General features: G+C 34.6%; 1 protein-coding gene across 1 annotated transcript in view; it reads left to right on the top strand.

Annotated features, from left to right (window-relative positions):
• The window catches only part of KIAA0825 (KIAA0825 ortholog), a 160,588-nt gene that overhangs the window by 49,378 nt on the left and 93,831 nt on the right, over positions 1–17,379 (top strand). Inside the window, exon 8 of the mRNA XM_026072634.1 lies at positions 4,210–4,867. Within this exon, the coding sequence (XP_025928419.1) occupies positions 4,210–4,867 (658 nt within the window). The remainder of the gene's footprint in view (positions 1–4,209; positions 4,868–17,379) is intronic.

Consider the following 17,379-nt stretch of genomic DNA (forward strand, 5'->3'; position numbering starts at 1 on the left):
TAAGCTGTGTCAAATGATGAAGTCATTTCTACAAACACAAAGTCATTATGTTCATGCAGTGAAGAAGATAGAAACATGTTTGGCTTCCACCCAGAAAATTATTTTATCCTCTTCTAACACTGATGTATGAATATTGCTGTTAATAATCACCTTTCTCAAGGTTATCAGAGACCACTACTTATTGTACTGGATCTGGACAAAATGAGTGAATCCCAGAAAGTGCTGTCTTTTGTTAGTACTCTTAGTCCGGTTAGATCCTTACTTAACCCTCTCAGAAGAGGGCATAGCAATGGTAAATTACCTGTGTCCATTTCCTATGCTCATCCTTCTCCTAGGTCTAGTCAAGCCATGTACCTGAACACCAGGTGGCGGCATCTGTTTGTGAAACACCAAAATGTTGCCGTCTCAGGAATACTTTGGGTATGTCTAAAACCAGACGTGCTTTTTAGCTCTTCAGCTTCCCAGGGGCATAGCAGTGCCTTTAATCCTGACTTCATGATGATCTGGCTTGTGGGCTGTAGAGGCGAGCAGAGCCTAGAGACTGGCTCTGTGGCAGGCTGCTAAACAAATGGCAGAAGTGCGAGAAGCCTGGAAGCCTCAATTCTGCACGGCTGGTCAGGAGAACCGTCTGTAGAGTGTGGAAACCGGGACTTTAGTGTTTCCAAGCTCATGGCTTCTCATCAGGCTATCCAGCCTGTTTGTTGTGTAGATGGGACTGCAGATGAAAAGTATATATATTAACATAGACACTCCATCTGTAGCAGGTTATACTTACAGTAGATAATCCTTAACTCCATAAACAGTTCTTCAGTAAATTATTTTCAGTAGTAGTCAGCATTAATGAGAACATTACAATCTGACCTTTCTTAACTCTGTATCTGCATCCATTGAATTTAATTACTCAGTTGACTTAATTTCTCACTTGCAAGCTTTTATTTGTGTCATATAATACATCTTCAATAATAGTAACCTTTCCTCTACTTCAGAACAATATCCCTATCCATTATTATACCTCATTATGTGTGTTTATTTTGTTAAAGATTTTGTTTATCTTTTCAACTGTTGGAACAATTTTAAAAAATACTGCAAAGTACAGCATATGCATTGGCTGAGGTGCTGCATTTAGGTGTGTTATTAGCCTAGTATTCTCATGTATTTGTGAACCCTATGGAAGTCCAAAGAGGCTCTTCATGAAGCTTGAAAATGTTCTGGTGTGTGAAATTTTCATGACTGTATGTTATACATGCTGAATATTTAAAAGCTGAATATGTACATGAACACATCTTCATTAAATTCCCTTCCAGCTAAACTAATCACACATTTTGTTAACAAAATCTTTATCTTATAGTATGTTTGTATCTGTTTATTGATACAGAGCTAGCAGGTAGACTGCAAATGTTTTCTTGTATACCATTGTCACTAGCTTTCTGGGCTCGTGAGAGAACTTTTCACGCTTCTCTAGGACCTTTGGATGCTACTTTGGATATATTTATTTTGAATGGTTTTGGCATCATCTTTTGAAGTATTTTTAAAGATTAATTTTCAAATAGAAAAGCCTGTCTCAATATAGACCATGTTCAGAAACTTGATGAAACTATGTTTTCAGAGCTTCAGAGATCACTACACCTCTTTTTCTGAGGAACACCAAGTCCATGATGGCAAGCTTCCTATTTTTCATGCTGTGTTTTATGTTCCAAAGGGCTTGAAATAACATTTAGATTCTTATAGGTGAAGAAAAATGATTTTGCTTAAGCTTAAGAAACAGCAATAGGGATTTACTTGGAAGAAGTCATTCTGGATTCATAATCAAAAGGCGTGATTTACATTCAGCAGTTTGACAGCTTTTAGAGTTCTCTTGTTGTGTTTATCTCTTTCAGAATAGAATATCTGAGCATAATTCACAAAAATTAACCTTTGAACTCCGGAAGTCTACACATTGAGACTTGGCACTTCTATAGAGTAGTCAGTGATTAGGGTTCCGTAATTTACAAACTGAGACACGCTATTGGGGCCACAAAAATTTTAAGAATACTTTAGTAGGTAATAAAAGAATATCAAATCAACTTTATGTATATGCCTATGGTTATATGTGCTATAAGGTATTATCTAGTGAAAMATATTTCTATCATGTGCGCATGCTTTTATAGAATGTTACCTATTGGACTAATAATGTCCATTCTGACTATCATATGTGTGTCCTCTTTATAAGTCCAACAATTTCATATGAAGCATCCTGAAATAAAGATGCAGAAAAGAAGAAAAATAGCTAGTTAGTTGATTTTTAAGGTTTTCCTTTAATGGAAGACAATCCTGGTCTCTGTCTTTTGTTCAGAATTAGCTAATGTGGTGCTACTCTTATTTTTTTAATTTGCCTCATGGAACACTCCAGAATAGAGGGCAGTAGGAAGGTTAAAGTATTGTTCTGTTCCATAAGAGTGCAACAGTTTTAACTCACCCTGAACAAAGACAAGAATTTGAATGATGAAAATTCTTGTCACTCAAAAGCATGGAGAAAAAAAAAAGCAAAACAGGCCAGCTAAAACTTTTGTTCTAAATTTTGTCCTTTTTTTTACATTTTTTATAAATTAAACTATATATTGAAAAAAGGTTGCTACAGAAGAAAGCTTGAACATTTTTTATTTTGAAATTGTTACAGTTAAGTAATACCATATTCAGATTTGATTTTTTTTCTGTCTATCTTTCAAAATGAGAGGAAGAACTTAAAACTAGTCATTTCCTGCAAATAGTTCAGGTTAAATAAATCAGCAATTCTATGGGGAAAAGGTGGCTGAACTAGCCTCATTTTATAGGATGGAGTATAGCTAGGAGACCCAGATAAAGGACATGCATCCTATCCTATTCTAGAGTGATTTGCCATGACCATTTCTCTGTTGGAAGGTCTGAGAGAGAAGTGGTTGGGCAGGGAGTGAGTGAAAGGGCTTCTAGATCCTAAGACTTGCCTACTTGGTGTCTGGAGCCTAGAGTCAACGGTACAACCAATTTCAGTCAATTTTCTTGTGACTGCGATTGGGAAATTTGTAGTGCAGCTGGGAGGACTGGGAACAGTCTTTACGAGTGAAAGGTTGATGGGCCTAGGGCTGTGGCCAAAGCCAATCTTCAAAAGGAAAAATGTTGAAGATGTGGGAAATGGGCTTAAAACAGACAAGGATTCTTCACTGATAGAGGAAATACATTTTGGTATCCCCAACCATGGGACTTCTGGCTTGCCTTCTACCTGTGTGTTGGGCACATCTTTTTCATGCAGATGATTTTTTTCATAAGTATTAAAGAAAGCTGCAGCCTGCTGTTTTAATTTACGTCATTCTGAGCAAATTTGTAGATACCATGCTGTGAGAAGACAACTTCTAGTTGCTGCATGGCCTCTTAGACCTTAAGCAGCTCTGAGGTCAGAGTTCTGACATTAGAGAGAGAAGGGCCTCTTCAGACTCAGATGAAGTAGAAGCAATGTATGCATCCATGTGGTTTCATCTGCTTGATTAACTGGCTTCCTTCTTCTCCAACCCATATAGCTGAAATGTATTTTTGAGGTTGGTACTTTGTTAATGTATAAGGCTGCATCTAGGTTTGACAGATGCGTAGCTCCATACTCTCTTGCCCTATGTGACCCAAGCCTTAACAAGTTTTTGTTTTTAGTTCTTTAAGAGGGTCCTGGGCAAACTTTTTATTCTTAAAACAGCCTTTGTAATGGTTGCCTGCTGAACCGGAACACAGAAAGCAATGTATACTTTTATAAATTCCTGTTTTGTTTGTGTGAGCAAAACCTGTCATTTTCCTTGTAAATCCTAAGTAACTTTTTGTGCCATTTTCTTTCCAAGATGTGTACATGGACTACAGTAAACAGGCTTCATCATCTGCTAAGGCTTATCTAATGAACTGTGGTTGTTTATGGCTTCCTCTTGAATTGTAGGTTAGAACTGATTGAGAAAAGTGGTTGAGGATATAAGATAGATGGGAAGAGAAACATGGGTTTATTGGAGTTGGTGGACAAGGAGATGGATTGGGGCATAAATCCTTGGGAAAACAGCCTTCGTTAGTTTTGTTTTTTATGAAGCTATTTGTTTCAGTCTCTTATTTGCTGGTAAGATAATTAGCTATTAAAATAATTAGTACCATAACACAAAGTTTTTAATTTTATTAACCAGGGTTAAGAAAACATTTCTAAAATATTGTCTGATTTACCTTTGTTAGCAAACCTTGCTCAAGAATGAACAAAATCAAGAAGAAACGATACTTCACTTCCTTCTGGATCTCTCTAGTCAGTGTGGTGTCTCATTTCCCTGTACTCCAAGTGGGACATCCTTTGAGTTTACATCTTCTCTTCATGCCATTGAGGATAATTCAGCCATGGATGTTAAATCTCTTTGGGATGACGTGAGATTACATCTTCGGCGATTTTTAGTTAATAGACTGCAAAGTCAAGAAGAAACTAATGCTTTACAACAACGAATGCAGTTTAAAACACAGTGCATACAGCAGCTTTTGTTTCTTTATCCTGAATCAGAAGTCCTAACTAAGTATCAAAATATGCAGAATAAACTGGTTAGTGAACTTCTACAGAACTGTCTTCTGTCTAGCTGTGCTGAGACAAATTTTGATAAGGTGGTTCATGGTTACCGAAGTTCCATACCTACATTGTGCACAATGATAGAAGAGGATTTGTATATACTAAGTAGCGCTATTGATTCTTCTTCATCATTGAAGTTTATTAATGAAACTTATCTCAATACCATCACTGAAGAAATGACAGTTCTTCTTGAAAGTGAGCTGCAGTTCAAAGAAAATGCTCTACATATAGTTAAGGCAAGCAAGATTTCAAAGAAGCATAGAGGAACAGTTCATGCTGTGGGTTAGTAGCCTTATTTTATGTTCGTTTAGCCTTATTTTATGTTCGTTTTGTTTAGATATTTTCATATTTTAATTATACTGCTTTTTTTCAATATGTCTGATTATTTCCTGAGGAGACAGGAGCCTGAGATTATTAATTACAGCTTTATGTTTTAACTGTATTACTGCAGTTGAATTACAGACTGTGTCAGAACTGTGGTGAAAAAGGTTTTAAACTAAGGAAATTTTCTTATGCTTATATATGTGGAAACCCCATTATACTTCACTGAATAATATTGTCATGTTATAATCATTTTTTCAGTCTAACTTATTCCAACTGCTGATATATATAATAGGCTAAAAACTGTTGAATCAGGTTTAAAAAAAACACACACAAACTCTTGAGGCTACTCCCCACACTTTTTTTTTCAATTGACAGAAGGTTAAATGAGACTGTGGCAAAGTCACTGTCATAATGTGACCATCAAATAGACACTGACTCATACATCAGAGCTAGCCCAGAAAGATTACTATGCATATTCTAATTCTCAAAAAAATCAATTAAAAGGAAATTCCTATTCTTGTACTGTAATTTAGAGTTGATGCTAACGGGTCATTTCATGTTGTTCTAAGGAATTTAAGGCAGCAAAGCAATTCATTATCAGCAAGGTATTTTCTGTACTTTCTTTTTCCTGTTGATGGATCTGACATGCTAATTTCCAAAGGGAAGAACCAAAGCTTTAGGAAAACATACAGAATGGAAACTTTCATGACTTAATTGCATGATTATACATAATTGCTTTTCCAATGTGGAGTTTTGAGCACTCCTCTCTACAAGAGTTGTTTGTTTAAAATATACCCCTCCCTAAAGGTGAAGTAGTTTGCAGACAGAAAGTATTAGAAGTTTAGAAACATATGAAAGATATAGAAACAGAGGATCTTTGGATGGTACAGCATACAAATCGGATGAGTAAGGTAATTATTTGCCAGGTCTAGGCAGAAGAAAATTATCTCCTCCTGAGTTTTAAAAATCGGTCTGCATGTTGATATAAGTCAGCTAGAAATTCCGCTGGAAGAAATGCAAAAATAATTCTTCAACAGGAGCTGAAAGATGGAGGAATGTGGAACGTGTGAAAGATAAAGTAAGGGAAAAGGCATACAGACAAAGTGAAAAGGTGACAAGTTGAAAAGCTGATATAATTAGCGGAATGCAATGTTGGTGGGAAACACAAAGATTCTAAGTAGTGTCAGAGTAATGTTGAATTACAAAGTGGGTGACAAGAAGTGTATCTTTGAGTTAGATAGCAAGATGGGAGCCAGTGAAAGGATTCAAGTATGAATTATCTGAGGAAAATGACTAGCAAAGTAACTAAAAATTTGTAATTTATTTTTTCTTTCAGTCTCAAATAGCTCACAAAGATGAGAAAGTTCAATTATCCATTGAACATGTAAGACATGGACATTAAAGTGACCGTAATGGTGGCTCTCTAAAAACACACACATTAACTCTTTCTATATTACATGAAGGAAAAGAGTAGTCATTCATTCTATTAAGATATTCATTTGCTTTGCTTAAATTTTCTTTGCCACAAGATGTTTCTTTACATGCTTTTGTGCCAGCACATTTATCAGGACAGATTTCCAGTGCATGCTTCTATTCTGAATTCAAAAGAACAAAGGCAGATGAAAAATAGAGTAAATCTTAGGAACTGCTTGTAACTTTTAGGACATTTGCTGTAATTATTTTCAAACTCTCTCTATTTCATAAATCCCACAAAAGATTTTTATTTTGTTTAAAACTGTATTCAATGTCATATTTTCAGATGCAGCAACTGTCCATCTAGCACCTGTAAAATTTATTTAGAAGTGTTGTTTGTTAATACGATATAATCCTCAAAGTGACTTTCTTCTCAGTGGTTGTCATGTTTCTGTCTTCATCTGTTCACTGTATAGTACTTCACATTATTGTACTTCAATAGGTTGTATGGGAGGCCTGCATGATTCACCTGCAGTCTCTCATACTAGTTTTCTGCAGAATCAGACTGTTCCAGAAAATCTTTGTTTATAGACTGAAGGCAGCCAAACAATGAAGTGGTAACAGTGAAGTCAGCAGTCAGTAAAATGCTAGGTGAGAGTTGTGAAGTTACATAGGATTTTTTTTTTTTAATTTGTGGCCAAGTCATAGCCTATAATGTTGGAATTATTAATCAAGTCAATTGAAATTTATACTTCTATCATTACCAAAAAAATATTATTGAGTAGTTAGTTGAATGTGAGCCCATAGGTGACGACTCTTTTCTGGAAAGAGATTTCTCCTTTCTAAATTGTTTGGATGTACTATGTTTGTACTACAATAAATTTCACCTTTTAAAGTGGAATTTCACTTTTTTTAAAAAAATCACTTTTCTCTTGGAATCAAAATGTTCACAAGGGTGTTGACACTGAAATACCTATTCTGGAAAAATTTCTACATAATAATTATTTTGGGAGGTTTGTAACTGTAGACAAGTTCTTAGAGTCAAGCAGCTTTTCCAGTTTGGAACTCTTATTAAATGCTGATGAGACCCAGGATGCCTTTGTTGCACTCCCACAGTTGAGAGTGAAATTCTGTATTTATACATAAGTTAAGTTAAAACACAGCTTTAATTGGTTGGCTTGACAGTGATATTCAATTTGCTATGGAAAGACTCTGGTTTGTAAGAAAAAATAAGTATGTTGTGGGGGTAGGAGAAAGGGAAGATTTTTTTCTTTCTTAGCTGAAAGACAGTTTTACCAATTTGTTTCTTATTTTTTGATGCACATTGCCTCTGCCTTCTGGGAACCACCAAACCAGCACATTTCAAACCAAAAAATAATTTAATCTAGGACGTTCAATGGGGACTATTATCCTAAAGGTGAAAAAAAAAAATGTTTACTAAGTCTGCCCTCAGGGAAATGTGATTTTTTTTTCATAAGAACTACTATAATTGATCCTACTATATCGGGGAGGAAAAAATAACAGAAAATAATGAAACAATGCTAGAACCTTGGAAAACTTTATATGGATGACCTACTTCTGTGTGGAAGATAAAGGCAGTTTATGACAAGCTTTAACAGATTTATAAATCTTTAAAATATTTCATATATAACAATGTTTACAAAATAAGGTGTTGTCAATTTTGTTTTCATGTTCTTGTTCATGTTCATGTTTTCATGTTTGTTCATGAGAACAGTTATTTGCAAAGTACTGTAATGAGGTTATATCTGTTTATCTGGATTGAGGATGAGCGTATTTGAGAGAAAAGCTGGCAAAATGGTATGTGAAAAAAGGCAAATTTTTTGGAACTTGACATCTTTGACCACCAACTGTAGTGGAGGCAGGTGCTTCTGTGTTATAACTTGATCCGGTTCCCAGTTAAATCAGTGACTCTTACTACCTTTAACAGTAGAGGATTCAGCCATTATTATTTGGGCTACATTATTGTAATGGATTTTTAGGCAGCATGGATCTGCCTCATTTCTTTGTGTACTCTCAGCAAGATATCAATATTTCCAATATGTTAAAATAATATCCAAAGGAAGGGTTATTTTTCCCCCAAATATTTTTTGCTTACATTTTGTAAAATGCTGTTTCAGCCTTTCTATCATATTAATCATATGTTTCTCTCAAAAACTTATATAATATTAGAATATTTCAAGAAATACTAAAATTATTACATATTTGTTAACATACTTAGCATGTAATGAATCATGCAGACAGCTGTTGTTTATTTCAGGTTATCCCCTGTGATTTTTTTGCTTCAATTTCCGCTGTGATATTTCTCAGAAATTATTTGCAGTAAGTCTATTGAATGTGGATTGTACTTTTACCTTTTGAACCTTTTCTGTATTCTTTTGTTTACAGAAATGTTAAGCTAGTTTAATGAGGCTTCACTCATCTATCTTAATCCTTTATCCCTTTTAGATGAAGAAATAGCTCTCTTATAATTGATAAGACAGCAGCCAAAGAAACTTAAAAACCATGAAATTATACAAATTTTATGTATTAGTGAAAGGTTTCCTTTGGTTTTATTTATATAATTAGAGAGAGAGAAAATATATGTATTTTTATGCATGTATATACACACATACACACTTCTTAGCCTATTTATTAATTTCCTGTGGCTAAAACTTTATTAAGTTTAGATGTTTGGGTTTTCTTTTTCTGTGGTATGCATAATTTTAGTGTGCTCATTGACTTACATTATTTTCATTTAGTAGCAAACTTGCCAGAGACCCTCAAACAGAATAGGAACTCCAATTTAGTAGCATTTGCCCTTATTAGGAGATATAAATGTTTTTATAAATAATAAATTTAAAATTCTTAAATGAGATTCTCTTCTAAAACTTGAGGCAAAACCTTTGTTTATCAAATCAGTAGCAGGTTATTTGTAAGAACATATTTTTGCAAAGTGAAAGTAAACTGAAGTGATAATTTTCAATTTCCAATTTCCAATCTTTATTGGTCTAAGTGGGTTTTTAGCTACAAAGTAATTAAATCACCTTCATTGGCATAGATTAATATTCAGTTTTTGCACTTTTTTCCCAATATATGAAGCTGTTACTCATCTTTCCAGAGGCTTTCTTACTCTTTTCTTCCTCCAAAATTTGACCAACTTCTATGTTCTTCTAAAGATATATTCAAATGCAAACTGTGATTTCAATTATTATTATCTTTTTCATTTATTATCTTTAAATATTCATGAGTTCCTAAGGAATATATTGTGTTCATGGAATGTGTAATCTGAAAATGTTGTATATCTGAGCTCTAATAGAAGGACTAATATTGTTTAGAGGAGCTGGATTTGTACAGTGGAGTTGAGAGCAAGAAGAGAAACAGGCTTTGGAGTAGCTTCTTGAAATGAAGGTAACTTTGGGGTATGATATGTAAAGACTTGGTGAAGAAAAATCTGTTTTGAGGTCACTCATCCTTACTCTTTCCCAAGAGTTTGTTTTCTGACCAACTTAAAATGCAAGTTTCATTTTTTGCACCTTTGACTTAAAGAAATCCTATTTCTCCTTTATGTTCCTGTGCATATAGCTTTACTTCCCCTAGTTTATCATTTCCTCCCTTTGAAATGAAGGACCTTAGTTTTAGACTTGCTTTTATCTTTCCATTTAATTTAAATTCAGTTGGTTTGTGATCTCTTGAGCCACGATTATTGCCTACAACCAATCTTCTATGATCTTCTTGTTATCTATCAAAAATATGCCTAAAATAGCACTGATGCCTGCTGATTTAGTGACTGTGTGATGAAAAAAAAATCAGTTATTCATGTCTGGGAATAATTAGGACTTGATAACTTTAGTATAATTTATTTTCCAGTTTGTATCTGGAAATTAAAGAATCCCAGTCTGGGATTCATGTAATTAATATTTATGTCTTTGCACCTTTGTTGAGATTTCTGTCCATATTCAGATATATAGCAGATAACTTAAAATATTTTGTTGTAGTTACAATTGCTTTTCCATCATCTTCTCTTATCTGTTATCCGTTGTTAAAACTGGGCTTTAAAGAAGCATTAGGAGGAAGGAGAAAGGTATAGGAACCACTTGATTTCACACTGTTTTGTCCCAGAAAGTGCTGTTGCATCTCTCTGAAGTGCTGGTAAAGCAGGCTAGTATAAAGTGGCCCATATGGATTACAGATTATAATATCCAGTTTCACATCCTGCCTCAGCAGTTCACATTCATTATATTGCCCAGATCCTTGCATTAATACAAGTGAGTTTTCAGTTATATCTATAATGTGTTGCTAAGGATCAAATGTTTTAGAAATTGAAAACTTTAAAAATAAATTATAGAGATGTATTTAAAGATTTGCAGACCTGAAAAGGTGACTTTCAGACATTATGAAGACAAAAATAAATTAAAAAAAATAGAAACTAGAACTTCACCCTGCTTGCTGCCTTGCACTTCCACCTCTTTTTTTTATTATTTTTTCCAGCAGCTTCACCATACCCTGCTTAGTTTATCTCCATGGACCTATAGTTTTTATTTTTATGATAACAGTAGCTTATGTGCTTCAATTATATTTCTACCCACTGGGCATCTCCTTCAGAATGTGATTCTCTCTTCTATTTTGCTCTCTATCACTGCAGAGTGCACAATAAAATAGCTTTTATAGGAGCAGGACTTTAGGAGTCTGTATGAAACAAGACATGGGGCAGTTGCTGGAAAGAATGGGACCTATATGCAAATAAGCCTTGCAATTACTGACTCCTTGAGCTGTGCAATACATGGTGAGGTATGGTGTGTTCTTCGCAATGTCCTATACAGGCAGGATGAAAATTCTGTAGTTTCTGTGGGTGAAAGATGGGGAAGAAACACCTGTCAATTAAGACTCATAGCACATCTCTCTTATGTTCGGATAACCTTCACAGAAAACATGAGGATATCAGTGAAAATTGCATATGGTCCTACTTATAGAATGAGTAAAAATCCAGAAGTCTTCATTAGTTGTTTTTTTTTTTTTTTTAACTTTATAAATACCGGAGAAGAAATCCCTGATTTTGTATTATAAACCAATCAATACTGATATATGCAACAAATATATTTGCCACCTATTTTTAAAAAATGGAACAAACAGGATTGGTAGGAATTTATAATAGGAAGCTGTAACAGAAAAACAATGGCCATATGCATATGATGCAGGTTTCTGCAGTTGTCTTTGTTCCTTGGGAAACCTATAAAATTTTGACAGCCAAAACAAGATCCTGTTACTCAGGGGAAACAAAATAAATGTCTTTGCATTTAATACAGGAAATAATGTTTCTTAGCCTCTTTGTCACATATTGTTTATTTCTTATCCTTGCAAGTATTATATTTGATTTCTGCTGCACAATTATATTAAATGGAAATATGAGTAGTATTGAAGAGAAAATAAAACCATCTGTTTGAACATACAGAGTTGAAGTTTTAATAAAAAAAGAGAAGTACTCTTTTAAAGGCCACATGAACATAATACCGTAGGACCACAAATGTGTTTCTAGTGGGAGAATGACATTTTCGTAAAGATTACAAAAGCATTAAACTTGTTACTTTTTAAGCTTATAGTAGGGGGTAAGATAACAGTATCTGAGTTACTGAAATGTCAATTGAACTGACAGAATTTCAAAGCTGGTAGCATGCCTGAATACCTTCCTTCTTTTTAGAGCTGTTGCTTGAATTCACTTATTAAGCCCATAATATGAAGACTGACAGTGAAATCTCATTATTGACTCCTTGTCATATTGAAAAGATGCCCATTTCAGGTTTTTATTATCATATTGTTTGGTTTACTTAACAAGATAAGTAAACACTAACTTTACTTTCCAAATTATTTGTATATTTATAACCATGAAATTGTCGATGGTCTTTTGGGGGTCTTTTGGTCTTTTATATTTTTTAGACGACTGTGTCCTGATGCAGTTATTTCATTTCACCTTTGCCATCAGGAACTTAAATCCTTTTTCTGAATTCTGTTGAAGTTGAAACAGGCATAATTCCAATCGTGGTATATTTCCTGCTTTCAAAATGTCCACAATTAGCAAACACCAACTAATTATCTTCCTTTTTGCTTTCTCAGCACACCTGGGTGTTCTTCCTCAGCATGAAGAGAGCATTTAACTCACCATGCCCCCTAATTATTGCATTCTCCTCCCAAGTTTAAAAGATGAAAGTGATTTGCTCTCCAGTCTGATATTTTGTGAGTGGTCAGAGGTCAGTTTGAGATTTATATGCTGTACTACTCTATTTAATAATAAAAAAAAGTGACAAAGAATTTGAGAGAGAATTATTAAGTTAGGTTCTCTTTTACTTCACAATATATGGCTGTATGAAGAAAAGTATATAGAACAATGGCAGATAAGAGGAGACTTCAAAAATGTCTTCTAAAGAGGCTCCTGCAGTACTGATTGAAAAGAAAATTATTATGGGAGTCTTTTCAACATATATGTCTACCATCATATAAGCACAAGTTAATTAGATAGTCCTGACTGTGATTTCTGTCAAGATAGAGAAAATTTTTTGTCATAAAATGCACATTCACAGAGCAAATATAACTTTAAAAGGGGCAAAATTATTTTTGTCGCAGTAGTTTGTTTTGCAAAAAATCACATCTGTTTAAATTGGGGGTGTGTCACATCTACCAATAGATAGATGTTATATGCTCAGTCAGAACATGCATATATTTTTCGCAGTGAGGTAGGCTTAGAAATTAAAAAAAAAAAAAAATCCATCTTCAGTCAAGGAGCTGCCACATCTAGTGAATTATTAAAAAGCATAAAGCTTTAGGTATTTTTAAAACACTTTTCACTACATTTGCTGAATATAGCAAGGCAATGCAGATTCCTGTCTTTCTGATTTGCAGAGAATGAGGATTGTTATAACCCAATAAAACTTCTTTAGTTCAGAATTTAGCAGCTAATGCCTCAGGAGATTTTTAGTACCCCTAACCCTGGGGACTGTGTAGAATTTGATCAGTTGTGGGCCTCAGAAAAAGAGCTTCCTTTTCCTCAATGGGTTCACCCGTTGATCATCCTGTGGCTAAGATCCAAATGCTTGTATCTGAGTGCAAGGAATGGGATGACGTACTGACCTCCTGTTTGTGTGCTAGGAAAGTCCAGCAATTTCTGTAATATCACACAATATGGTCAGCTCATGTAAAAAGAGATGTTTTAAGAGTGTAGTCTCAGCTCAGTGGGTAGGAACCTATACATGTACATCTGTTCTGACATATGATATATCCTTTATTTGTAATGGGGAGAGTGTTCTAGTCTGTCTACAAAATATGTGTTAAAAGGTTATGAATTTCAAAACATATCTCTCTAGAAGTTCTTAAATGGCAATGTCTGCCCTTTTTTCTGCATGCCTAAGCTTATTTCTAGTTTTTATGTTCCTTGGAAAAATACTCATGAGAACTTGGTGGTGATTTTGCCTAACTAGTGTTTTGAAATATCAAGAGGAAGAAAGGAGAAATATGAGTATTGACTCCAGCTTTATAAGCAATTTTCTGAGCGTTTTCTCTTATTGGAACAAAAGCTGTCACTGTCTGCTTCTGTTATATCTTGGAAATTCCAAGGGGTAAGAGAAGCAAAAGTGACAGAATCACTTTAATCTATTATTTAGGGAAACACATAATATCATATGTAGACAACACAAAGGGACGGTGAACACCTGATAGACATTCTTGACTGGCTGAAAGTTCCTAACAGTCTAATTGTAATGGAGTGGCTCTGATGTAATGAACCAATTTGTGCAGCACCCAACTATTCCATTGCGAGTGTGTGTACGGAGGCTAGAAACAGAGCTAGCAGACATTTGTATATTTGCAGGTATTAAAGAAATTTTAATCTTATTAAAATAAATATATTACTTACTGTGATTCTGAATACAAATTATAATTGTCTTTTATCAGCCAAGTGTTTTAAATGGATTACAGGGAAACATATGCAAGTCCTATCAAAGTTGGATTTTATGAGAAAGTTTAACAGACCTGGCAGTACTTAATTTCTCTTTCAGCAAAGACTGAAGAAACACATCCACTTCTAAGTGTTCTGTAAGGACACCTATTTCAAAATAGGTGCCATCTCCAGTTTGTTACAGATTTCCTCGCTTGTTATGCTTTCTTGCAAACACAGTTCTTCAGTGTTCTCTGTGGGTGTGTGGTCTTCAAGGAATGTGTTAGCTCTCCAAGCCCACAATACAGAGAAGAACACTTTAAAAAAAAAAAAAAAGTGGGGGGAGTCTGTCTGTCATTAGTAAGGCCAGAATGTGGTTTCAGTCCTATTGAGAAAAATTAGAGGTAGTAGCATTTTGACATAGGATTATTCTTCTTACAATTTTCTAAAGAGGATTGTTTGCCTTCAGTCATTACTTCAGAAGAAATTCTCAATTACAGAATAGCATCCAAAAAAACCCATAAATGCTATAAACAACTGCAAATATAGTCTATTTACAAGTTTTTGGACCATTTTAATTAAATGGGAAGCCTAAAGAACGTCTGCTATTTCATTATTACGATAATTATCAGAAAATGATTGGACACCAGCTGCTAAATTCCTTAAATAGACCCATCATCAATTAGTTTTAACTCAGGGACTAATTAATTGGTTTATATTTGAATTCTTTAAAATTTCATTGTGTAATGAAATTGCAGCATATAATCAGAATGTGTGGTAATTTATTAGAAGGTATGCTGTGTTTCTGAAAATTAAGCAGCAAACTGAGTCTCTGGTTTCAAAGCAAGCTGAAATAGATATCTACGTATAAAGTATCTTTATTAGTAATTATCACAGAGCACTTCATCATCAGAGCACTTGAGGAATTCTCTGTAGTTTGTTCAACAGAGTTGTAAAGTAGCTGTATGCTCTCAAGGCATCGGATTGGTGAGATGATTTGCTTAAAATTACTGCATAAATTTGGTGTCAGCGCATGATCAGATGATCTTGCTGTCCAACCTGTGTTTCCAGCACTGGTCTATCCTTTCATTGTTTGGTCGGTGAACATGAATTCAAATTAAGATTTATTTTGACACTCAGTGTTAACAAAGGACTCCTAAGTATTTGCTAGCTAACATCTAGCAACCTGATGTGGAATCAGCCTTCACAATAAAGTGAAAACTGATTTCATTTAAGTGGGAAGATATTATGGAGTAGAATTGATTAAAGTTTCATGTATAGCGAATCTCTTTCAAAAGATTAGTGTAGTCTTCACTGAGGTTGTTTTAATAGATAGCAGTGGCATAGCTCTTTCTGCGACAGACACTCTCCTGATTAAATATATGCAAATTTATACATGCTTACTCTGTTTATGCATTACTTGAAATCCTTTACTTCACTGCTTTCCTTTGACATATAGACAGTATAGATGTTTAGTATAAGCACTTAAAGTCACAAATTAACGATGATATTTAATAAGAAAATGTTTGCTATCGTTACATCTGTGACCATTTAAAAAAAAGGGGACAAAAATAAGCCAATGTGCAGCCTGTTTGCCTGAGCCTTTTTATCAGATTCTCTTGGCATCCCTGGGTTTCCCTGGAACTAAAGGGAAGTGCGAAGCAGACAGGTGTTTAAAAAACCTTCAACGCTCCAACCCCAGTTTGCATCCATGTGGTTGCCTTTGCTACACTCCTAGTTTCTTTATGGGGCTGTCAGTTTCAATCAGCAGCGAGTACATGTGAGCAGTGTATCTGATAAACTTGTCAATGCCTTTTTAAAGCAAGATTCCCCAACCTATTCTATTCAACTCTCCTCCCCCCATCCTTTTTTCATCATTTCAAGTAGAATCTTGATAAGACAGAGATATGTCACAAGCAGCTGTGTATAGCCAGCTCAGGCTACAACTAATTTGTGCAGGAAAAAATTAAATCAGGAGGTAAATTATTTCATGATTGCTCATTCCCAACAGAGTTAGGCATCATTCTGAAGAAAATATCAAATAATTGGTTTCAGGCCATGTCAGACACATGCAATTCCCTTCGCTAATGGCTATGTGAGGTAGCACTAGGCCTCAGGGATCACCAAAGAACTGAAAATAGCTTAGTGCCAGGCACAGCAATAGAGAGACAGAGCACATAGGAAATGAAGTGGCAATAAGTGCAATCTATAGGGGAAATGTGCTTCACTTGGAGTTTAATATATTGGCTTAGAATCTGGCAGTAAGCCATGCAACAATTGTTTACCTTTTTGTCAGCATCTGCATCTGTTCTGTTTTGTGAACGGCACTTAACTTTCAGTCAGTAAATGCTGGAATCAATAACAACTGTTAAGGGATTTCCTTTCTTTTTTTCATATTCCATAACAAATGCACACTACAAACAATGTTTGCCTTAGATTAACAAGGAACAGACATTAACAGGGTCAAAGGGATTTGGTTGGGAACATTTTATAGCTTCTTGGGTTTGCAGTAATTGTGTCTGTGTGGTTTGAATGTATCTTGTAACCTATCCAAATTAAACTGTTAAAAAATGCTAACATGCAGTAATGAAGATGATTTTTATAATTATCTTAAGTACTGTGGATAGAAAACTGCTGGCACTGTTTGTAACAATTTAGTTATGTGCAATATTGTATATTACATCTGCTATGCAGAGATATTAAGTTACCTTTTAGAGAATAGGGAAATAAGTCATTATATCCAGCAATACTAATTATTTAAACCCTAACAGTTATTTTAAAAAACATACACCAACATGCCATTTGAGAAGAGAGAACTGTGAGCTCATGTCCATAAAAACTGAATATATCGTTACTAAATGCAAGTGAAAGAATAATACAGTTTATATACCAGCTCTGTTTTAGAGATAGTGTACAGATGAATGCTGTCATAAATGCAAGATTGTTATAATAGTTATAGCATCACTTAAAAGTTAATATCGCTGAGAGCCGGGGAACACGTTATTGTTAATGGAATTTATGTATGTAACTCCCCGTGCACAGCTTTGAAAATTTTACCTCTTGAAATATCCCTATACACAGTGACTATCAGTTTCTATCAGAGTTTCTTTTGCTTTATTATGCTATTTCATTTCAG

Source organism: Apteryx rowi, unplaced genomic scaffold (genome assembly GCF_003343035.1).
Source record: "Apteryx rowi isolate R43461 unplaced genomic scaffold, aptRow1 scaffold_345, whole genome shotgun sequence".
Taxonomy (NCBI): Eukaryota; Metazoa; Chordata; class Aves; order Apterygiformes; family Apterygidae; genus Apteryx; species Apteryx rowi.